We start from the raw sequence: 19,854 nt of genomic DNA on the forward strand, positions 1-19,854 counted from the left end.
AAGAATCACCACAGAGAGACAGGAAATGTTTCCCCTCTAATAAGAGAAGGCTGGTTCTGGCAAACAGATTTACTAATGCTCACCAAAGACTCTGGCTACGAATCCCAGCGGGAACTGTGAGGCAAACATGGTGAGGAACCAGGGGGCGGCGTAGAGGCTGGGGCCGATCTCGTGCTCCTCCAGGTGATTGTAGAGGTCTCTGTGGTAATCATGAAGCAACCTTGAGAGCTGGTACATCTGGATCTGCAGGAAGACGGCCAACGGGGCTGAGAATTAGGGATCTGCCATAGCGATAAAGTTATGCCTACTGCTCACAGGGTGGGTGTGAGAGAAGACTTACTAGAACTTCCAACATTCTATTTGGCTTGTGATCCACTGAGCTTAGCTACTAATTCATCCAACAAGTGCTTCCCGAGTGCCCGCTGATGCCAGGCACTGGCTGGGTGTAGGCCCAGGACGCTAACACTGGGTCTTCTTCTGCCACTTCCTTTTTATTGTTCCCTTGTATTCCTTGGCTAAGAAGATCTAAACATCTGTCTTGTGCAAACATTTCATAAATTCTCCTACAAATACACACTCTTTGCAAAACTCAAGCCCGGAGGAATTAGAAATAAGAAGCCAGTCTCTTCACTAAGACTGAATTAGGGGCATTTTATGATTCCGTAGGAGTCCACTGTACATGTTCACTCAGCAAACTCCCTCTGGACCCCTGAAATTACTCAATAGGCAGGACAACCATAATTTATTTTGGTGTATAACATATGGAATATCCAGATCCCTGGCAAGTTAAAACAAGAAGACAAGTGTGCATCTTAAGATTAAATAAAAACTTTTTCCAACTAAAGTGGATCCAACTTCACAGAATGACATGATTCTGGCAGAAAGCTCATGCCAGTTCCTAGCAGTGCCATCAAGAGTTACAGGCTCACAGAGGTCCAAGAGCCAGCCCAGATCTGAGCAGTCCCATGGCCTAAGCCTAAAGAAACAATAACCTACAGAGGGTCAGAATCCTGCTAAGATCCACCAAGTTGGGTATGTCCTGTCTAAACTGAGAGAAAGAAAACAAAACCGTTTTCAGAGGCTCAGATAATATAATCCCATAAGCACCAGCTGTGGCTCTCCCGTATCGAAGACAATCTAATCAACCAAAGCCACCAGCCCCAATAGAGTTGTGTGTTACATAAATTATAGAAAACTCGAAAATTCCACTGCCTGGTGACCGCTGTCTTTAAAGTTAATAAAGGGAATGTAGGAAGAACCTCACGGTACGGGTGGAAAGTGTTATGTGGTCAGAATCTTTCAGTGAATGAGTTGACTTCCTTCTATGGTATTTGCATTCACGTGGTCCATGTTCACAGACCAAGGGGAAAAGATTTTGAATCACATAATTTGGTACTCTCAAAGTAAGTCCTTGGCTCTAACGTATTCCCTCCCAGGATACTTTCTAAAGCTCCGAAGGCACAGTATCTTACTGGTAGTAAATGAACATATCAACACGTGCTGCAACATTTAGGAATATTCCTGAAGCAGGATCCAGAGTTTTCCCTCTGACAGGCAGCAAGAGCAGCACATGGTACTTGGAATACGCTACTACGTTTGGTTTTCTCTGACAGAACTATTCATTCAACAAATACTTATGGGGTGCCTACTTCAACCCAGGCACTGTTTCAGAAACTAGGGACTTGGCTCCAAGACCCATAAAAGATCTCTTCCCTCTCCTAAAGTTCACATGCTTTGAAAAATCAGAAAATAGACAGGTAGATGATTCTGGAAACAAGATCATTTCTGGCAGTGGCTGTGTTGTGCAAAAGAAATGAGCCAGGATAATGTGACGTAGTGTGCCCAGGGTGGAAGTGGGGAACACAACATCAGGGTAGTCAGAATGAGCTTCTCCCAGGATGCGATATTTGAGCTGAACCTGAGATGACAAGGGTGGGGGTGAGGCAGAGGAAGAGCAGATGCAGAGGCTGGGAGGTGGTAGTGAAATCATCTCATGGCTAATGGGGGTAAGAGGGAAGGCCCTAGAGTCAGAGAGGCCTGGGTTTCCAGTCCAGCTCTGACACTTGCTAGCTGTGTGACTGGGACCAATTTATAATCTCTTGGAGCCTCCGTTTTCCAATGTACAAACTGAAACAATGAACAGTGTCTGCCTGTTATGTTATTAGAGGGAAGTGCAGATGAAGCACTTGGAATGACGCCTAGCACGGAGTCCTTTATCAGCAGTGACAGCTACTACAATGTTACCTGACGGTGAAAAAGTTCCTGAGGCATATCTGAAGAGGGATAAGAAACACTCTTAGCATTTGGTTGTATTAAAGACATAAGGAACGCTCTATACCTGTAAAATAATCATGTCTGGCCGATACTGTTTCCGCAGCCCCATGTCAAACATCAGAAACTTGAGCATTTTAAATGCCTCTTCCTCGCTCATATGAAGAAGCAAAATGCCTGCTACAAAGCTGAGACCTTGGCAATATCCTACTTCCTGGTCTAGAAGTGAGTAGGCCTTCAAAATGTTGTAAAGCGACAGCTGTCCTGCTCCAAGCTGGGCAGAGAAGTATGGGTGTGTAGGAAAGGTTCGCCCTGTGAAAAGAATACATATTAGTTGTAATAATAAAAACAAAAAAAAGAAAGCCTATCGAAACAGAAATCCAACGTGCTTCAGATTAAGCAGCAAAATCTTTAGAAGCTGGATCATAAGATCAATCAGTCTTTGCCACTTCCTCTGCAAACAAGGTCGACCAGTTGTTCCTGGAATAATGCTTTCAATTAAAAATCAGCAATTATTCATGGTTGGTTTATTTCTTTTTTTGGTGGAGGTACAGGTGAAAGTAATTAGAACTACCTTCAGTCCTGCAAATAGCTGAACTTCAATCGAAAAAAGAAAACTGTTGGCCAGGCATGGTGGCTCACGCCTGTAATCCCAGCACTTTGGGAGGCCGAGGCGGGAGGATCACCTGAGGTCAGGAGTTCGAGACCAGCCTGCCCAACATGGTGAAACCCTGTCTCTACTAAAAATACAAACAATTAGCCAGGCATGGTGGCAGGTACCTGTAATCCCAGCTACTCAGGAGGCTGAGGCAGGAGAATTGCTTGAACCTGGGAGGCAGAGATGGCAGTGAGCTGAGATCACGCCATTGCACTACAGCCTGGGCGACAAGAGCGAAACTCGATCTCAAAAAAAAAAAAAAATGTTAATCCTCTCGACATAACCTCTATTCTCAAGAGGAACACACACAGTTCTTCCTCCCCACCGCTGCACCCTGTGCCCACCCCAATCCCAGCATCATCTAAATGCAGCTAAAAGGCCTCGCCTTGCTACAAACACTCTCTGGGTCTGCTTTTCCCAGACTACACATATTATGCCTGCAAATGCTTCACACCACATGCATATCTCTGAACTTTCAAACCATAGGCAGTGTTTTGAAACAGCCTGAGGAGCAGCAGGTGTTTTCTTTTCACAAAAGTTACCTTCCAAAAAAAAAAAGCTCTCAACATCCTGATTATTTTCACAGAAAACTGGTATTCAAATAGGTCTTAAAGGACTTCTTTTGTCCAGGAGGCTTTTGTAGCTGATACTTGTCAAGTTCCTCTTCCCCTCCTCTGGAACGTGACTGATGGGAGTGCCTGTTTCCAGGGAGCAGAGAAGTACTTGAAACGATTAAGAGAAGAAAGGTCTGGAGCCAGGCAGCTGGCAGCCAGGGCCAAGCATGGGCCCAGGCGAGAATTATGAACCTGCTTGGATCAGCCAAGGCAAAAGGTGCATCTGCGTCACATGTTAATTGTTCATTGCAACTACTTGGTCTCAGCACAGGGAGGAACATACTTTCATGGGCTCTTCCTCAGCTTCCTGAGAAAGAGTTTCATCAGTCCAGATGTGTTATCTGAACTTGATTCAAGAGGAAGGCAACAGTCCCCTAACCACTGTCCTGATTTCTCCTTCTGTATTCACTTCCTACCTCCTCTACCTCTTCCCCCAACAAATCGCCCTGATATACCCTGCACAAGTCACCTTGCTGCTAGTAAGCAATCCATAGCTCCCCAGTGCTCAAAGAACAAACGCTCCACTCTGTTAGCTGGAGCTCCGTGCACTCACCTCCTCACCCACCCTCCCAGCTTTATCTTCTACTCCAAGGCTTAGCCTAGGCACTAGAAGCGGGGGCTTCTGGGGTCTCTGACCCCTCTGGGTTGTGTGCAGAAGTGTGTGTGTGTATGTGTGTGTTAGTAGAACAATCAGTAGCAGCACATGCAACTGAACTGGAATGTGAACTCCATGCAGGATGTAACAGCTTCTAGCAGCCACATTAGAAAGTAACAGGTGAAGTTAATTTTAATTAGACATTTTGTTAAACCCAACATATACGAAATATTATCACGTCAACAAAATCAATATAAAAGTACCGAGACATTATACATTCTTTTTTCATGGCAAGTCTTTGAAATCCAGTGTGTTCTTTACACAGACAGCACATCTCGATTTGGAGCAGCCACATCTCAAGTGCTTAATAGCCACATATGGCTTCTGCACTGGGCAACATCAGTGTATTGATTTCCTCATAGTCTCAAAAATATCCATGATCTCTTTCATTCCATTACCCTTGCCAGCTCGGTTTCCAAGAAGATGGAGCACTTCCCCACCTCTGCAATTTTGCTGATGCTCCTGTCCCATCCTGAATGGACCCCCTCCCCTCTGGTATCAAATAGGTGCTGGTAGCAGAAGATGCAGGAGTCATGTGGCATAAAGGAACACAGGGAAGATTTAGCTATTTTGAATTTGATCTGTCAGTGTTATCATTTTAGCTAATCAGATACCCTCTCATGTTAGCAAACTACCTCACACAGAAACCAGAGCCCACACTAATTGACCCTGCTTGTAGAGTGGCTATTTCTTATTTAAGCCTCACAACATCCCTAAGGGCGTGGGCCTAGCAGGCTGGGGAATGACCTATGCTAACTGACCACTTAAGAGTGGTCAGATGGTGGGGGCACAGCTGGCTTCATGGGGGTGTGTTCTGTGCAGTCACACTGGCTCTGTGCTTAGAAGGACCTCGCACAAGGCTTCATGCTCTGTTGTCTCTGTCTTGAAATTCCTAATAATCTTTCAAGAAGGGGTTCTGCATTTTCATCTTGCAGATGAAATTATGTACCAATTTAGGGGGAGGCAGCTCCCTAAGCAGCTTCCAGAAATAGCTATAGCCACCTTCCTCCCAACCTTGCTACCGAGTGGTACGTTATGAGAAAGCAAATCTCGGGCCAAATTCTGCCAAACCTATGACCTTTACCAGCAAGCTGACAGGCAACAGGAACCACACAGGGCTTCTCACAGGCTCTGCACTCAGGCCTCCAACAAGCACTTCTCAAGAGAGGTTCAACCAGAGGAGGGCACCGTGGCAATCTAATGGCAGAGCCAGGCCACCCATAGTCAGGTCACACAGACGGAGTGTGGGGACCCAGGCCTGACAGGCACTGGCCTCAAGTTCTGCTCCAGAGTCCCTGGTGCCAGGGTTTGGACGCCTTTCTCATCAACCACAGCTCTTGCACATCATCCATTTCGCTAGTAAAAAGTTACATGTAGTAGTACCCCTTATGCTAAGAACAACTCTCTGATGTGCATTTATTTCAATGGCATTTGAAGTAAGTACAAAATGGCCTCTGGCACATGAAGCTCAGCATGGACTACCTAGCTTCTCTGAACCTTAGCTTCCTCTTTTTAAAAAGGGGCAGAACACATAGTTTGCAGAGTGGAGAGTACATGTACAATGCCTAAGGCAAATGGTTGCTATGAATGGTGCTCAATAATGGGCAATAATCTTCAGATACACCACACACATTATAAAAACCCAGTTTCCAAACAAGAGGACAAAAGGGCACACCTGTGACAGTTCTGTAGCACAAATGCAAAATAAGTTACATTTAAGGTAAAGGAACAACTTTGCAGAGCTGTTACTAAACTATAACATTGCACATAAGCTGGAAATCTCGCTTTCTGACAGCCTTCCAGAGGCAAAGTAAAGTTTTGTCTAAGCAACTAATTTTCACAAAATTTAGAACCCACAGACAGGTAGAACTGAAAGCTGAATTCCAAATAATAATAATCACCACTACCACCTAGATTCAGCAAAACACCTGTACACCCCACACTTTCAAATCTCTTGTTATTACCCAAACTGGTCAAGGCTTCCAGGGCGCAGTTTCAGAAACTGTCATTGATTTTCTTCATGCAGAAAACCTGTCCTGCACGAGCCTGGCCAAGCTAAAACACATCTTCCAGTGTGTTCTACGAGACTCCCAAATGCAATTTCCTGTCCCACCATACAGCAAGACAGGCCTCTGAGTTCACTACCAGGCTGGGGAACAGCCGTGAGTCTCCGGCCTTCAGCTCCTGACTAGCGGTTAAGCAGGACAACTGCACCCATCTGACTTTGTAACACAGTCCATGTTTTACACCAAATTCTATTGGGGTAGACATTGTTTTCCTGTTTTATATTCTTCCAGGTCAATAGTTCTAAACATTTGGTCAGTCTGAGGACCGCTGGAGGTCTCTGAGATGCTTTTAGGGGTCCATGAGGTCCTCCCCCCACTTTTCCAACTATAAATCTGTGCAAGGTCAGCTTTTTGTTTATATGCTTCAAATAACAAGCACAACAGAATGAATGAAGCAAATAAAATTCAGCAGATTCTATTAAATCAGACATTAAAGAGATTTTTTTAATGTAAAAACAATGTCACACTTCTAATTTTATTTTTGAAAACAGTCATTTTTTACAATTTTTTATATGTACAAGTTTATTATTGCTATGTAAAAATAAGAATCAAATAAATACTAATCTCAGTTTTAATTGCGAATTTGGTAAATATTGATAGGAATTATCCATGGAAACAAAAGCTCTCTGGGCTACTCAATAATTTTCAAAGTGAATGGCATCCTTAGATCAAAGTTTGGGAACAGCTATTCTAGGCTAACACGACAACTCACCCACATTCATATGTAAACACCAAGTAAAGAGGGAGAGGTGGGTCACGTGAGTAGAGAGTGGATGAGTGGGATCAAAAGCATTTCCTGGACAATCCACATTCGTATAATCCAGTGTTGAGCACTGCAGCCCTCCAGCTCCCATTTAGGAATTACTAAGCTAGCACTGATGGCATTCCATAAAGATCACCCATATGATGTTCACCTGCAGCAGTGGGCCAGAGCCGTGGGCAGAGCACCCCTGAGAACAGCCCCTCGCACCTAATTCAAGGCACCTTAACTATGAGCAAAAGACTGTTTACTGTTTGTTGCATTTGTTCACAGTTTGTGAACAGATTCTAGACTGAAGCTCTGCCTCAAGAAGACAGGACAGAAGGCCGCACACCCCATAGGAGAAGCACGCTAGCTCGGGAAGATGCCAGCTCAGGGAAAGCTAATTTCTGCCAACCTCGAGGGAAGCCAGGTAAAATTATGCAATCTTTCCTATAAATGCTTCAGGATACGAGGCCTGCCTCTTTAAACTGCATTTTACAACTTACCACAAAGCAGAGAAGTGCAGGTCCTTTACATTTTTCTGTAAAGCAGACTACCTTCATATACAAAATGAGAAGGGGATAGTTAAGTGGAGAGGGTCAAACATGAGCGTTAAAAAAACCTCTTTATTAATATTAGAAAGACATTCAATGTGTCTTGTGAATCTAAGTGGAGAAATATGCCAGAAAGGCCTATAAGATGATCCACAATTCAAACGTATTTCTAAATAACCTAACACTTCCTTTTCATGAAGTGCTCCACAAACTAAGTGTTCCTGTGGAATTCTGTTCATCTAAGGGATGTTCTTCCAGGATGAATCTTTTCCTTCTTTATCACTTGGAGGGGGAAGAGCCTTCACCCAGCAATTTTCAGGCAGCAATCCTATCAGGATCATCTGGGGGCTTCTTAAACCTGCACATCCCAGACATCAGAAATTCTCAATAAGCAACAGGTCAAGGATGGTGACCTCAAGAATGTGTTTTTCACAAACCCCTCAAGAGATCTTGCAGGTGGTCCCTGTACGGTGCTGTGAGAAACCCCACCCCAGCTCAGAGTGTCCTGCCTTACTCTATTCAGAGCCCATCTGACTGCATTTTCAGCGAGACCCCTGATATCTCAGCTCTGTTTACCATGCGGCAGCTGCTACAAAAGGCCAGAGGTCTCTTGCAGCAAACACGGGGCCACCCACCAAGCTAGTCAGTCTCATGATGGCTCTGTACAGTTGACTAGCAAGTTTCTTTCTTTTGCTCTTTTCTCCAGGGAGTGGTACTGGCAAACCAGCAATCTGACACTGACCCTCTAACTCCTCTGCAGAAGAGAAACCCTACAACCTAATGATCTCTAAGATTCCTTCCCGGATGAAGACCCAGGATACTAACATCATCTCACATTGTTGCATTTAGCTCTGAGCAGAATTTGAAATGAGACACTGAAGATAACAAACACCCTTTGCAATCCTCAGATTTTTAAGTCATGTGGTTATCAGGTGCCCAGTGTCAGTCTTCCCACTAGAATGTGTGCTTCCCAGAGTGCAGGGGATCACCCTGAATGGCAGAGTTAGGAGATTAAAGGAGAGTTCTTCTAGGAGCAGATTGTTTTGGGGAAGCACTTGAATGAGCTCCCACCGGCTCTGTGAGCCCAACTCCATGACCAGTGACATCGAGTTGGTAGCTGAAAATGGGGGATGGGGGGAGTCGTTGCACAATGGAAATCTGCAAACACTGAATACCAACGGCTTCCTCTGAGGGGTGAGAGGAGCTGCTTATTAAACATTTGCCAGCACCACCCACTGACCTGAAGGAGGCAGGAAGATTCCAGACCTCTGTGAAAGGAAATCATACCTCACTTTATTCTTTCCTTTTATCACCCACATTTCGTTATCTCACTTTGGACTTAAAGTGTATATTTAGAATGACCAAATAAATATGATCCCACGATGTGTTCCTGATAAGATCAGAGACAATGGCTCACTCTTCGGAATAATGTGTGTGACTGGTGGCGCAAGAATTCACTGGGCTCCTGAACTGTGACTGTTCAATGATCTTCAATGATCTTCATAGAGCAATGTCCCCAACTGGACAGACAGGTGCGTGACATAACAAGACTGCTGAATGTTGCATTCTAGGTCCCTTGCTGTCTTTTGCCATGAAGGTTTTTCGTTTCTCACACAGGACTTCAACTTAAAGATGGAAGAGAACGCAGTGGTCCCCGCCAGCACCCCTGCTAGTAATGAGCAGCTCCATCTGCCCCTCAAAGTGCACGATGCTGCTCTGTGTGTCCAGGCCGAGTGAGGCAGCCCACCGCCTGGGAGAGGAAAAGGGGACGCACTCCCTCTGCCCGTTTGCACGTGGTCATCTTCAATACTCTCAACTGATTCCTCCCTTTTGGAGGTTCTCCTATTTCTCATCTTTTATGGATTCTAAAAAATCCAACTGTTCTCCTACTTCTCATCTTTTGTGGATTCTAAACGTTCTCCTACTTCTCATCTTTTATGGATTCTAAAAAATTGGATTATAGTTTATTTTCTTCTGGACACCAGGCAGGCTTTATACACTTAGTCGAAGCAAACAATCAACATGACAGCTCTGCTGCTGGACCTGTGACCCACACGTGTGGTCTGGTCACACGCTTAGCCTCTCACGGCAGCACAGGCATGCCAAACATGTCTGGTCTCCCTGATGGAGGATCTCTAGAAGCCCACCAAAAAATGGCACTTCTGGTCACCGAAAGATCATCAGAGTCCTGCAGGGATTATAAACTGTGCCACCCCCTTACTGACCCATAATATGCAGATTAATAAAACTACAGCCATAGATGTGGGGGAGATTAGGTGCATTCTTGCTTCCGCTTTCTGATCTAATGGAGCTCCTGGGTTTCTGGGCCTGTTAGTGTTCTTTCGGCTGAAGCCCTCCCATCATGGGAGAGGCTGCACGCCTCACTGGGGAATGCAGCTGATGGCTGGAAAGTGTTCTAGGCTGGGATGCTAGAGTCCCAGACGGAAGGTAGGATGCTGGGCAGTCTGTGTTGTCTACCCAGGATAGGGAGTCAGAGAATTAGAGAAGAAAAAAGTGGCAATTGTCTAAGGGCTGAACAAATGGATGCAGATGGGTGGGGCAGGCGCTTGACCCAAGGCTTCAAGAATAATGTGATGAGTATCATCTGCTAAGCTGAGAGCAGCTGCCTCTGGCTGGTGTGATCTACCCCAAAGGAACAGGATTCCACCAAAGCAGGGGTGGGGAGAGTTGTGTTGGGATGGAGTGGGCAGAGCCAAGAAACACAGAAGCAGCACGGTGCCCTAGAAGGGACGTGGTATGGAGACTGAGGAGACCTGGGTTCCAGAACTCTTTCTGGCACTGAGTCACTCGCAGTGTGGGCAGAGAACTCAAGCTCTCTAGGGCTCAGTCACGAAGTAACTCGTGGACAGAAAACTCAAGCTCTCGAGGGCTCATTCATCCCCTCTAAGCTGGAAATAACGGCACGTGCCCAATTTCACACAGGGTGTGTAAAAATGAGATCTGACAAAGGTTGAGAAAATATTTCACACACTATGCAACGCTACCCAGCCATGAGGCCTATTATTCTTACTCTTTGGAGGAAAACACATTGTCAAAAAAACCAAACCAAACCAAACCAAAACAAAAAACCTGTTTAGACTAAAAGCCAATTTCAGAAAGTATAGCAAGAGGCAGGAAAACAAAAACCCACGAAAATTCAAAATATATCTAACCAACCATTCTGTTCTTCTGGCCAGAATGCGAAAGTCACTTTTTAAGGAAAACTGAAATACAGATTTGATTTTGCTCTATACTACACACCTTCACTGGGCCTTGCGGTAGCCATGGTGTAGACTAAACAGAAAGTGTAGACTAAACAACTGACTTGGCCACAGCGCAACTTTGGGTGAGAGGAGAAGGGGAGGTAACGGGTAGAGTCTGGAGAAGCTTCTGAGGCAGGCCTCGGGTGGAGTCAGCTGGGCAGGGAGGGCACCTGGGACTCCACTGCCGGGTCTGGGCCAACCCCAGTTTCTCCGTTCCAGTGGGGAGAGGAGACTGAACCCGGGGGGTCCCTGGAAACAGCCTGCAGAGACACACAGAGGTGACCTGGGAAATGTATTGCCGCACACGGAGTTCCTCTCAGGCCCTCGGGAAGTATGTGGATGGCATCCAAACTGGAGGCCAGGCGAGGATGGGAAAGAGTGGGGAAGAGACAGGCAGTCAGCACTGTCAGGGACAGGGGCAGCAGAGGGAGAGGGGAGAGGGTGGGGGAGAGGCAGGGATGGAGAGGACTTGAATGCAGCCAGCCCTGCCAGTGGACAGGAAAGGCCAAATCCTGGGCTCCCACAGACCTCACGCCAGCTCAGGGAAGGCTGCCTGAGCCCTGCAGGGGAGACCGTGGTGGTGCTCAGGCACACACAGTGCCCTGGGAGCGCACAGTCACGCCGAGGCCCTTGTGCTGATCTGGACTCTTCTTTTCCTTCTGCAGAAAAGTGACGACATCTGAGCAACAAAAAGCAGGGGCTGATTGTGCGCGTGGAAGAATGAGGGGATACTGCAGGGGAATGAAGAGAAGAAGGCGACTGAATCCAGGAGGAGAAACACCTTCCCGTTCCTCCTCCCAGCCTGTGAGCAAGTGTGGGGAGCAGGGCTGTCTGCACTCCCTCCCTTTCAGCCTCCTACCCTGAGCCTATTTCTCACTTTGTTTCACATGATAGGAACATGATGGCATTTCCTGTTACTCACCATGTCAGCAAACGCAGCTACTGCTAATTCACAAAACTGCTTTCATCAGGGTCAGTGGGCCAAATGGGCCCCAGCTCCACCAAGCCATTGCCTTGGCCAGCCATTGCGCAGCAACACGGGGCTCCTGGGCTCAGAGGGTCCCAGGGAAACACAGTGACAGTGGGTTCAGTTCCTGCCACCTCCCCTCAGTTGACTTTGTGACCATGGTCAACATGTGACCTCAGTTTCTTCATTTCTTAGAGAGGGTGCAGGCCACCTTCCCAGGGCTGTTGTGAGGGCCCATGAGATGGCAGGGCTAGTGCAATGTCTCATACTCTGAATCTCAAAGAGATTCTTTGAACATCTGCTGTGTGACAGCCACTGTTCTAGGAGCCGAGAGTATAATGGCCAAACAGCCCCAGCCCAGTACGCAGAGGGCTGCATCCTACAAGAGAGAAAGGCAGTAAAAAGTCACTGCTGTATACTAAGGACAGGTTGGGGAGGTGGAGTAAGAAGAAAAGGTTCCGCTAAGAGTTGAATTACCATTTGACCCTTCAATACCATTACTGAGTATATACTCAAAGCAAAATAAATCATCCTACCAAAAAGATACATGTACTCACGCGTTCATGACAGCACTATTCACAATTGCAAAGACATGGAATCAACCCAGGTGCCCATCAACAGTGAACTGGACAAAGAAAATGTGATAGACACCATGGAGTACTCTGCAGCCATAAAAAGGGACAAAACCACGTCCTTTGCAGCAAGGAACGTGGATGCAGCTGGAGGCCATTATCCTAAGCAAACTAATGCAGAAACAGAAAGCAAGCATCACATGTTCTCACTTAGAAGTGAGAGCTGAACACTGGGTACACACGGACATAAAGATGAGAACAGACACCGGGGACTCCTAGACAGGGAGGAAGGGAGGGAGGGAGGGGGGCAAGGGTTGAAAAACTACCTGTTGGGTACTACGCTTGGTTCCTGGGTGACAAGTTCAATCATACTCCAATCCTAAGCCTTTGTAAGAAACCTGCACACACACTCCTGGAATCTAAAATAAAAGTTGAAAAAAAGTGCAGTTTCCAAAGTCATACTGATTAGCGGCAAATTGGCTGTGTCACTTTCAGCAAGTTACATAACCTCTCTGTTTTTATTTTCTCAACTCTAAAGAGAAACAGAACAACATATACCTGATCATGTTGTAAGGATTAAAGAAAGGAGTTTAAGTCCCTTTGCACAACATTTGGCCCAAGGTGAAGTTAGGCACCAGCAGTGATGATAATAAGCAGATAACGGTGATGATGAGAAATGTGATACGCACCATGGGGAGAGTGTGGGGTGCTACAGGGGGCTTAGCAGGACACCTCATCCAGTCTTGAGGTGGGAGAGGAGACCACAGTCAGGGACAGTTTCTCAGAGATGACATTTAAGCTAAAGAATAACCTTAAGGGTTATGAAATTAACATTTAAGGCTAGCTATGTGGCTTGAGAGGAAAGGACTTCATACTGCCTGATGCAGCCACTGCAGGGCCCCAAAGCACTGAGTGCTCTGTGGAGCCTTCAGCAGCAGCAGCTGCAACCAGAACAGGTATTCTGGAAGCAGGGCCACATGCTCTAAAAGCAGCAAGGCCAAACTCCCGCCACATCGAGCCAGCTCACCAGCAGTAGAAACAGCAGCCTGGGTGACAGGTAGCAGGCAAACAGGACTGCATGGCCACCTGACCCTGTGCATGGCCACTGACAAGTCAGGAGGGCTCTCTGTGCATCATAATCACACGCCAGTTCAACAAGTTCTTCACAGTGGCAACTGCAAATCTATCCAATACAGTCATCCCTTGGCATCCACGGGGGATAGGTTGTAGGAGTCCCCACAGATACGAAAATCCACGGTGCTCAAGGCCCTTCTATAAGATGGTGTCATGTTTGCATATAACCTGTGCACATCCTCCCATACACTTTTTTTTTTTTGAGATGGAGTCTTGCTCTGTCGCCCAGGCTGGAGTGCAGTGGCACGATCTCGGCTCACTGCAAGCTCCGCCTCCCGGGTTCATGCCATTCTCCTGCCTCAGCCTCCCAAATAGCTGGGACCACAGGTGCCTGCCACCACGCCTGGCTAATTTTTTTGTATTTTTAGTAGAGACAGGGTTTCACCGTGTTAGCCAGGATGCTCTCGCTCTCCTGACCTCGTGATCCACCTGCCTCAGCCTCCCAAAGTGCTGGGATTATAGGTGTGAGTCACCGTGCCCAGCCACATCCTCCCACATACTTTAAATCATCTCTAGATTACTTATAACACCTAATACAACGTAAATCCTACATAGACAGTTACTATATTTTAAAATCTATATTATTGTTTAGTTTTCATTGATTTTTCTTCCCAAATACTTTCCATCTGAGGTTGGTTGAGTCCCCAAATTCAGAACCCATAGATATGGAACGCTGATTGTACATTGTTCCCATCTTCATATTTTATAAATTATTCAAGAGACAAGGTGCCACCCAGTTTCCAAAATAAAATCATCTAAGGCACACACACAAACTGCTTTCTACAATTTTTCTGGTGAATTCTGTTTGTAAGTAGTAAAAATGAGGGAGTGGCTCCTGTAATTAAAGCAAGCCTCGGTTCTGAACATCCATACGTTTTCCAGGATGTTCCTTCGGTTGACCATAAAAACTCCTATCAATATTTGAGTTACTGGACTGAACCACAATTATGACTGCAGCTTTAATGAACACCCTCCCTTCACGCCAAGCAAAGTTAACAAGCTACCCAGTGAAAATACAGAGATTTTTATATGCTTGAAGACGACATTTGTGATTACCCTAGGGCTTTTTAAATTAAAAGTCTCAGTAGTAAATTTTGATTGCTAAACCTAAAGGCAGGTCAATAAATAACTTAGACACTCTCTTCAGATTTTTCATGTGAGTGAAACTTCCATTGTCATCTCCAATCGATGGCACAGACTTACCAAGGTCAATAAGAATTGCATGCTGCTGGGAAGTCAACTGCTTTAAGAGTTCTTTGTATGGCACATCCTTGGGCTGCTGTTTGCTGGGAAACTGGTGTTTAAGGTGGAATTGCTCAGCTAGAAATTTCCAGATTTCACCTCGGTGATGACGTGGCACACCTTTAAAAGGGGGAGAAGATATGGAGATAATTTATGCACAGAATGCAACTTAATAATAAAAAGGAATTGTGTTTCATGTTCCATTTATCCAAATTCACGTTCCCTTTTTTTTTTTTTTGAGACAGAGTCTGGTTTTGTCATCCAAGCTGGAGTGCAGAGGCACACTCACATCTCACTGCAGCCTCAACCACCTGGGCTCAAATGATCCTCCCACCTCAGCTCCCGAGCAGCTGAAATCATAGGTGCCCACCACCATGCCTGGCTAATTTTTTATTTTTGTAGAGACAGGGTCTCACTATGCTGTCCAGGCTTGTCTCAAACTCCTGACTGCTCAAGCGATACTCCTGCCTCAGCCTCCAAAGTCCTGGGATTACAGGGATAAGCCATCGTGTCTGGCCACTAGTTTCATTATTAATTAACAGCATAGGAACAGAAGGGAGGCAACTAAAACTTTGCCCTATTTGCTTCTTCCCCTACTTCCACCCCCTATTCTCCCCTCACTTCCCTGCCCCTCCCTCCTTTCTTCTCACTTCTCAAATGTGTTATCATGTTCTGACCCTGTCAGACTCTGCAAGGAATAAAGAATATGACCTGAGCTCCAACCTGGTGCCAATTAATGGCATTCTAGGGAAATAAGGCCAAGTATGAAAAACTGTCATGTAAGATGTGATCTCAGAAACAAGAGAGAAACAAAAGGAAGTAGAGTTCAGATGAAAGATAAGCTGGCTCTTTTTTTTTTTTTTAATTAGACTTTAAGTTCTAGGGTACATGTGCACAACATGCAGGTGTGTTACATAAGTATACATGTGCCATGTTGGTGTGCTGCACCCATTAACTCGTCATTTACATTAGATATATCTCCTAATGTTATCCCTTCCCCCTCCCCTGACCCCACGACAGGCCCCAGTGTGTGCCGTTCCCTTCCCTGTGTCCAAGTGTTCTCATTGTTCAATTCCCACCTATGAGTGAGAACATGCGGTGTTTGGTTTTCTGTCCTTGCGATTGTTTGCTCATTTCGAACTGAGCAATCAATGTGAACCAAGCCTTAAGGACGAGGGAAAAGGAAGAGAAAAGTGCAACCAGAGAGAAGGAACCGAGAGTGATTCAGTTTGCCTCAGGCACAAACGTGCACATGGAAGACAGCAGCTGGCAAGAAGGCTGGAAAGGTAATTGTCAGAGACAAAATTGACTGCAGGAAACCTGCGCGTTTGGTAGCCCCAGGGAACCACGCATGTTTCTGAGCTGAGGTGGAGTAAGCTAATCAGAGCTGAGATTCTGGAATTCTGACGAGGCTTCTTTCTGCAAGATAAGCCGCAAGAAGGGCCCAGAGGCTGGGCAGGAAGTGACTGCATAGGTGTTGCCATGGGAGCATCCAACAAAACTCTAAGAGCAGAAAATGTCCAAGAGCCTCTACCTAATGCTTTATATGTGATTAATTTGAATACTCACAGTGATTGAAAATGTCTAAAACTTTAAAAAGTTCTCTTAAAGTCAAGGATGTTATTTAGGGCAAACCTAATTTTAAAAGGCGACAGTTTTGAACCAAAATTCTTTAGCTCATTACTCAGCTATTACAAGGCCAAAAAGGTAGAAATGGGGAGAACAAGAAGACTGAAGAATAAAATGCCAAGTCTTTCTTGTCTCTTGGGAGAAAGGAAGCCTCCGAGTTAGGCATTGATCTTTCTTTCCATCGGGAAAAAAAGTGGCCGCTTTGTACCCTGGCCTGCCACTCAAACAGCCTGCCCAGGAGGACGGTTTCTCTGGTTTCCGTCTCTGGCCACCTTTGGGAGAAGTTTCTGCTCTGGCAAGGTAGCAGCAGCAGATAGCACTTATTGCGAGGCCACTATGCACCATCAACACTCCACACACATTATGTATATTGGTCCATATCATCCTCATAACCTTCTAAGGGAAACAGGATTATCCTCATGGGAAAGAAAAGAGAGGCAGTGAGAACAGGTCCCTTGCTCCAGGTCATTAGGCCAGTGAGTGACAGCCCAGGAATGCTGACTGCCATTTTCTCTTGGTATTCTCCACGTCAGAAATGTCAAACAAGGCTGCTACTCAAATAGGGACTAGAGAAAAAAATATTTTGTGCTCTTATCTTGCAATTAATGATAAAATAACTATCTGTGGATTTGAACCAAATAGTAATCATTTTATTAACAGATTCAAAAGTCTCACTGGGCCACCTCTTAGAAATACTTACGGTGTAGTAAGTACTTTCTTCTTTCCCTTTCAAATATCAGGTTTTTTTTTTTTTTAAGTTGCCCTGTAGAAGAAATACAGGGCCCCTGTCAACCATGACCACATCCTATACATTCTATAATTTTATCTCAGCATTAATATAATGACCCTGTAGACTGAGTTGAATGGTGGCCCCTCAAAAAAGATGTGTTCACTTTCTAATACCTGGAGCTTCTTGTGAACGTTACCTTCTTTGCAGACAGAATTAAGTAAGGACGTTGGGAGGAGAGCATCCTGGATTATCCAGGTGGGCCCTGTATCCAGTGACAAGCATCCTTATAATAGACACGCAGAGGAGGAGATGAGAAAGGGAATCAATGTGACCAAGGAGGCAGAGGCCGGAGTGCCGTGGCCACAAGTCTAGGAAGCTGGAGGAGGCCAAGTGCAGACAGGCTGACAGCATGGTTTTGGAGCTATGGCCTCCAGAACAGTGAGAGAAGAATTTCTGTTGTTTTAGTCACCATTTTTGTAGTAACTTGTTATGGTAGGAACAGGAAAAAAATATACCCTGATATCTGCTTTCTACTATTATTCTATTTCTTGTCTCCCTCTCTGCTATTCCAGCTCATAGATATATCCTGGGACCATACACACACACGTACACCCTACCCACAAATACTTCAAACACTGATGAGAAGTAAATGTGGGCTAGAAAACAGTCAGCATGAAAAGTGATTTATAGTGGGGCTTTTTTTCACAAAATACTTTTTCTCAAACTGGGAAATTTTCCCAAGTTATGAAATGTCCAATTTCCTATTACTAAATCATTCCCATTGTCTTATCAGACCTTTATTTTTTGGAAGAATATTGGCTGTGTCACTGGACAGTACCAGATATTGTGGTATTCTCAGGAGTAAGCTTAGATTCTGTGATTTAAAGCACAGGATCATGTAGGTTGGACCCAATGTTTATGCTAAGAATGGCCTGGAACACCCCCTCCACCGTGGTGCTACCCTCACTCCTAACCCAAGAGAAACCTGGCAGTGGAGCCCACCTAGGGCTTGCAGGCAGGGTCTGGGTGGGCAGGAGGCCGTTTCTCCATCCTCCATGAAAATAGCTTCTCACTTAAGAAATAATATACACTGTTTAAAAGTGAGACCAAAAAAACCTCTGAAATGCAAGAGGTATAAAGAAGTGAAAAACTACCCATAACTAGAATGAGCATATATTTACCATCCAAAGCAGGAAGCTTTTGAAAGTGAAGAGGAGGAAGGCTATTAATAATTTTGCCAGGACAGAAGTCATAAACCAGGGCTATGCCAGGTGAACTGGGCTCTATGGTCATCCTGCCTGTAACCCGGATACCTGCATCATGGGTGTTTTTCCATGTATACACACATGGAAATATCAACTGTACCGGAGACCATGCTGTACTCTCTTCATTTAACAACTTATCTCAGCCATCTTTTACATCAGTAAATACAGATCTACTTACGGTGTCTTTTTCAAGGAATATGACATGGGATAGTCACATGGTTGGGTTTTTCCTTTTGTTTTGACTATTAAACAATGCCACAATAAGCATTCTTCTTACCGCAGTACATTTTTGGCTGATTAGTTTCTAGAGTAAGTTTCTATAAATGGCATTGCCGGGTCAAAGGCAAGCAGTTTGCATCTGGCCCTTCCTATCAGCAGCTCAGGCAGCCACTCTGCAATCCCATTTCTAAAAAATACACTCCAGCTTATAAGGTTCTATCCAGTTATCTTTAGAGAAATCATTCTGACGTGAACTAAACTGAATTATCTATAATGTCATGGGATTATGTTATCTTCTCCTAAATCGATACCCTAATCCTGGCCCCTTACCCAATTTTAACTGGGAAAATTTTGTAAATTCCTTTATTTCTATCATTTCAGGGTCTTTTATGTCACTATGAGGAAGGGCCTCTTAATCCAAACAACTGTCCTCTCTTTCAAGGTCTCTGAGCTGAGTTGGCCTCTACTTCAAAGGTCAAAGATGTGATTCAAATTTAGTCTCACATCTTTTTAGATTCACATTTTTATTCTGAGCCACAAAATAGACCGCCGTCATTTGTTTGGAGTTGTTAAATCTTAATGTGTTAAAAACTACCTGACTGACAAAGCCCCCTTTATGGTTAGAGCTTTTGCAGTAAAAAGTGATGTGGTAAAGTCAGGCAATACATAAGGAAATTCCAGGTCAGCCTTAGCTCACTCCAGTAGACAGAATGTTCAATCATCTGTGCCCAACTTTCACTACCCAGGGTCCAGATTCCTAGAGTATTTCTATTAGCCCCCACATAATATGCCCAGTGAAAAACAAATATCCAGGTGCTAGGCTTCTAAGAAGCTCAAATATTTGGAATAGCTGTCACAGACCCAGGCAACCTGCCTTTCGCAGAAGCAAAGACACTGAAGGCGATCATCTAAGCAACTGTGAGTGGGGGAAGAACAGACTCATTCTTTTCTCTGCTTCTCCCTTTTCAAAACAGCAATTTGGGGTCATTTGGTGTAAAGGTAAACCTCAAGAAACAAGTACAGGTGCAAGGAATACTAGAACTGGAAGAGAGCTTCAAGATCCTCTGCTCGGTGAAAGTCTCTCATTCTATCAGCAAGGAGGCAAGAGCCCAGAAAGAGGGTACCTGCCAAAGTCACATTGAAAGCTGCTGTTGATCCAGAGCTTCGGTCTTCACCACTGCATACATGTTCTGAGAAAAGCACCTGGAGATCCTGTTCAACAGGAGGCAGTGCAGTACAGTGGTGAACCCAGCTCTGTGGCCCTGAGCCACTA

At 45.2% G+C, this 19,854-nt stretch overlaps 1 protein-coding gene across 4 annotated transcripts in view; it reads right to left on the reverse strand.

Annotated features, from left to right (window-relative positions):
• The window catches only part of TBC1D1 (TBC1 domain family member 1), a 238,601-nt gene that overhangs the window by 20,709 nt on the left and 198,038 nt on the right, over window positions 1-19,854 (reverse strand). For all 4 annotated transcript variants that reach the window (XM_008017655.3, XM_008017657.3, XM_038008635.2 and 1 more), the window contains 3 exons: window positions 14,700-14,858; window positions 2,339-2,583; window positions 84-243 (listed from right to left, as the gene is read on the reverse strand). In XM_008017655.3, coding sequence (XP_008015846.3) covers window positions 84-243; window positions 2,339-2,583; window positions 14,700-14,858 — 564 coding nt within the window. The remainder of the gene's footprint in view (window positions 1-83; window positions 244-2,338; window positions 2,584-14,699; window positions 14,859-19,854) is intronic.

Source organism: Chlorocebus sabaeus, chromosome 27, assembly GCF_047675955.1.
Source record: "Chlorocebus sabaeus isolate Y175 chromosome 27, mChlSab1.0.hap1, whole genome shotgun sequence".
NCBI classification, from domain to species: domain Eukaryota; kingdom Metazoa; phylum Chordata; class Mammalia; order Primates; family Cercopithecidae; genus Chlorocebus; species Chlorocebus sabaeus.